Source organism: Pteropus alecto, unplaced genomic scaffold, assembly GCF_000325575.1.
Source record: "Pteropus alecto unplaced genomic scaffold, ASM32557v1 scaffold134, whole genome shotgun sequence".
In the NCBI taxonomy this organism is placed as follows: domain Eukaryota; kingdom Metazoa; phylum Chordata; class Mammalia; order Chiroptera; family Pteropodidae; genus Pteropus; species Pteropus alecto.
In genome coordinates this window covers 5,320,347-5,321,590 of record NW_006436283.1, presented here as the reverse complement: position 1 = coordinate 5,321,590, position 1,244 = coordinate 5,320,347, and the positions used below count along the sequence as shown (strand labels likewise).

The window sequence follows — 1,244 nt, the reverse complement described above, 5'->3', positions numbered from 1 at the left end:
GACACGTTCTGGGAGGTGTGGGTGGCAGCAGGTGTGTTTGCCACAGTCCTGTGCTCAGGGGAGATGTTAGAGAGCCTGGGAGGGACAGGGACACTCCCCGAGGGAGAAGAGCATCTAGGACAGACTGCAGGAGATGCCGGGGGTGAGGGGCAGAGCAAGGAGAGTGAGAGGGAGCAGGTGACGGAGAAGGAAGGACAGGAACCTCTGAAGGAAGATGAGAGAGGTGTGAGGGAGTCACTTAGAATAAGCAGTTTCAGTGCGGTGAGTTTGCCAACAGCCCACAGCCAGTGAAATATACAAATATTTGTGGGGCAGGGAAAACATCTAGGGGAAATGGGGCTGAAGGGAAAAGGCCACTTCTCTTTCCTCATAATCTCCCCAGTGTGGCTTCTGCTTCAGAGTGACTCAGGACCTGGGAGGAAGCAGTCCTGACGGGGGGGGGACAATGGCCCAGGGCAGGAAGGGGGGTCTCAGAAGCCCTGCGGGGGCAGGGGGGCTGCCGGCAGGGAGGCTGAAGCCAGGGCTGTTCCTCCAGCGAGGCTGGGTGTCAGCCCTGAGCACCGCATCTTTCCGAAGTGCAGATCTGTGCGAGTGTCTCCATTTCTCCCAGGCCCGAGCTCTGAGCATGTCTCCCTGGGCCCCGCTGCACATGATGCCCTGATTTGCTGGCATCTGTTTTCTCAGTTACACACACACGCACACACACATGTACACACGCACGCGCACACACACATGCACGTGCGCACACACACCTGCAGCGTGGAACCCTGGCCAGGCCTGGACGCTTTGCTTCCCCACAACCACACACATCATCACGCTCCTCGTGCACCACGATGACACTGCTTTTCTCCCACTTAAGGAAATTAGGAAATAACTGAAGATGCAAAATTAAGAGAAGTAGATTTCGACAAAGGGAAGGCAGTTTGCCTCCTGACTCAGTCGCTAGTCCCTGGAGGGCACGGGCATTGGGCGCTCACCAGGGAGATGCTCACCAGGGAGAGAACCCAGGCAGGCAGGACCCTGCGGCTGCTCCTGCCTCTGCTCCTTCACGTTGGCACGTCAGGTGAGTGGGGCTGGGGCTTTGGGAACTGGACTGACCGAGGCTGGGCAGGGAACAGAGAGGGTTGTTTCAGGGGAAGGGGCCATGCCAGGGGAAATGGCAGGGCCACGTCATCGTCCAGACACTTTTTTGTTAACTGAAAACCAAGTTTCTGCTGCCTCGTAGGTTGGTTCTGTATGAGGTG

At 57.5% G+C, this 1,244-nt stretch overlaps 1 protein-coding gene across 1 annotated transcript in view; it reads left to right on the top strand.

Annotated features, from left to right (window-relative positions):
* Positions 1–790: 790 nt before the first annotated feature.
* The window catches only part of LOC102881549 (CMRF35-like molecule 4), a 7,619-nt gene continuing 7,165 nt past the window's right edge, over positions 791–1,244 (top strand). The window contains exon 1 of the mRNA XM_006912405.3: positions 791–1,063. Coding sequence (XP_006912467.1) covers positions 985–1,063 — 79 coding nt within the window. The 5' untranslated portion in view covers positions 791–984. The remainder of the gene's footprint in view (positions 1,064–1,244) is intronic.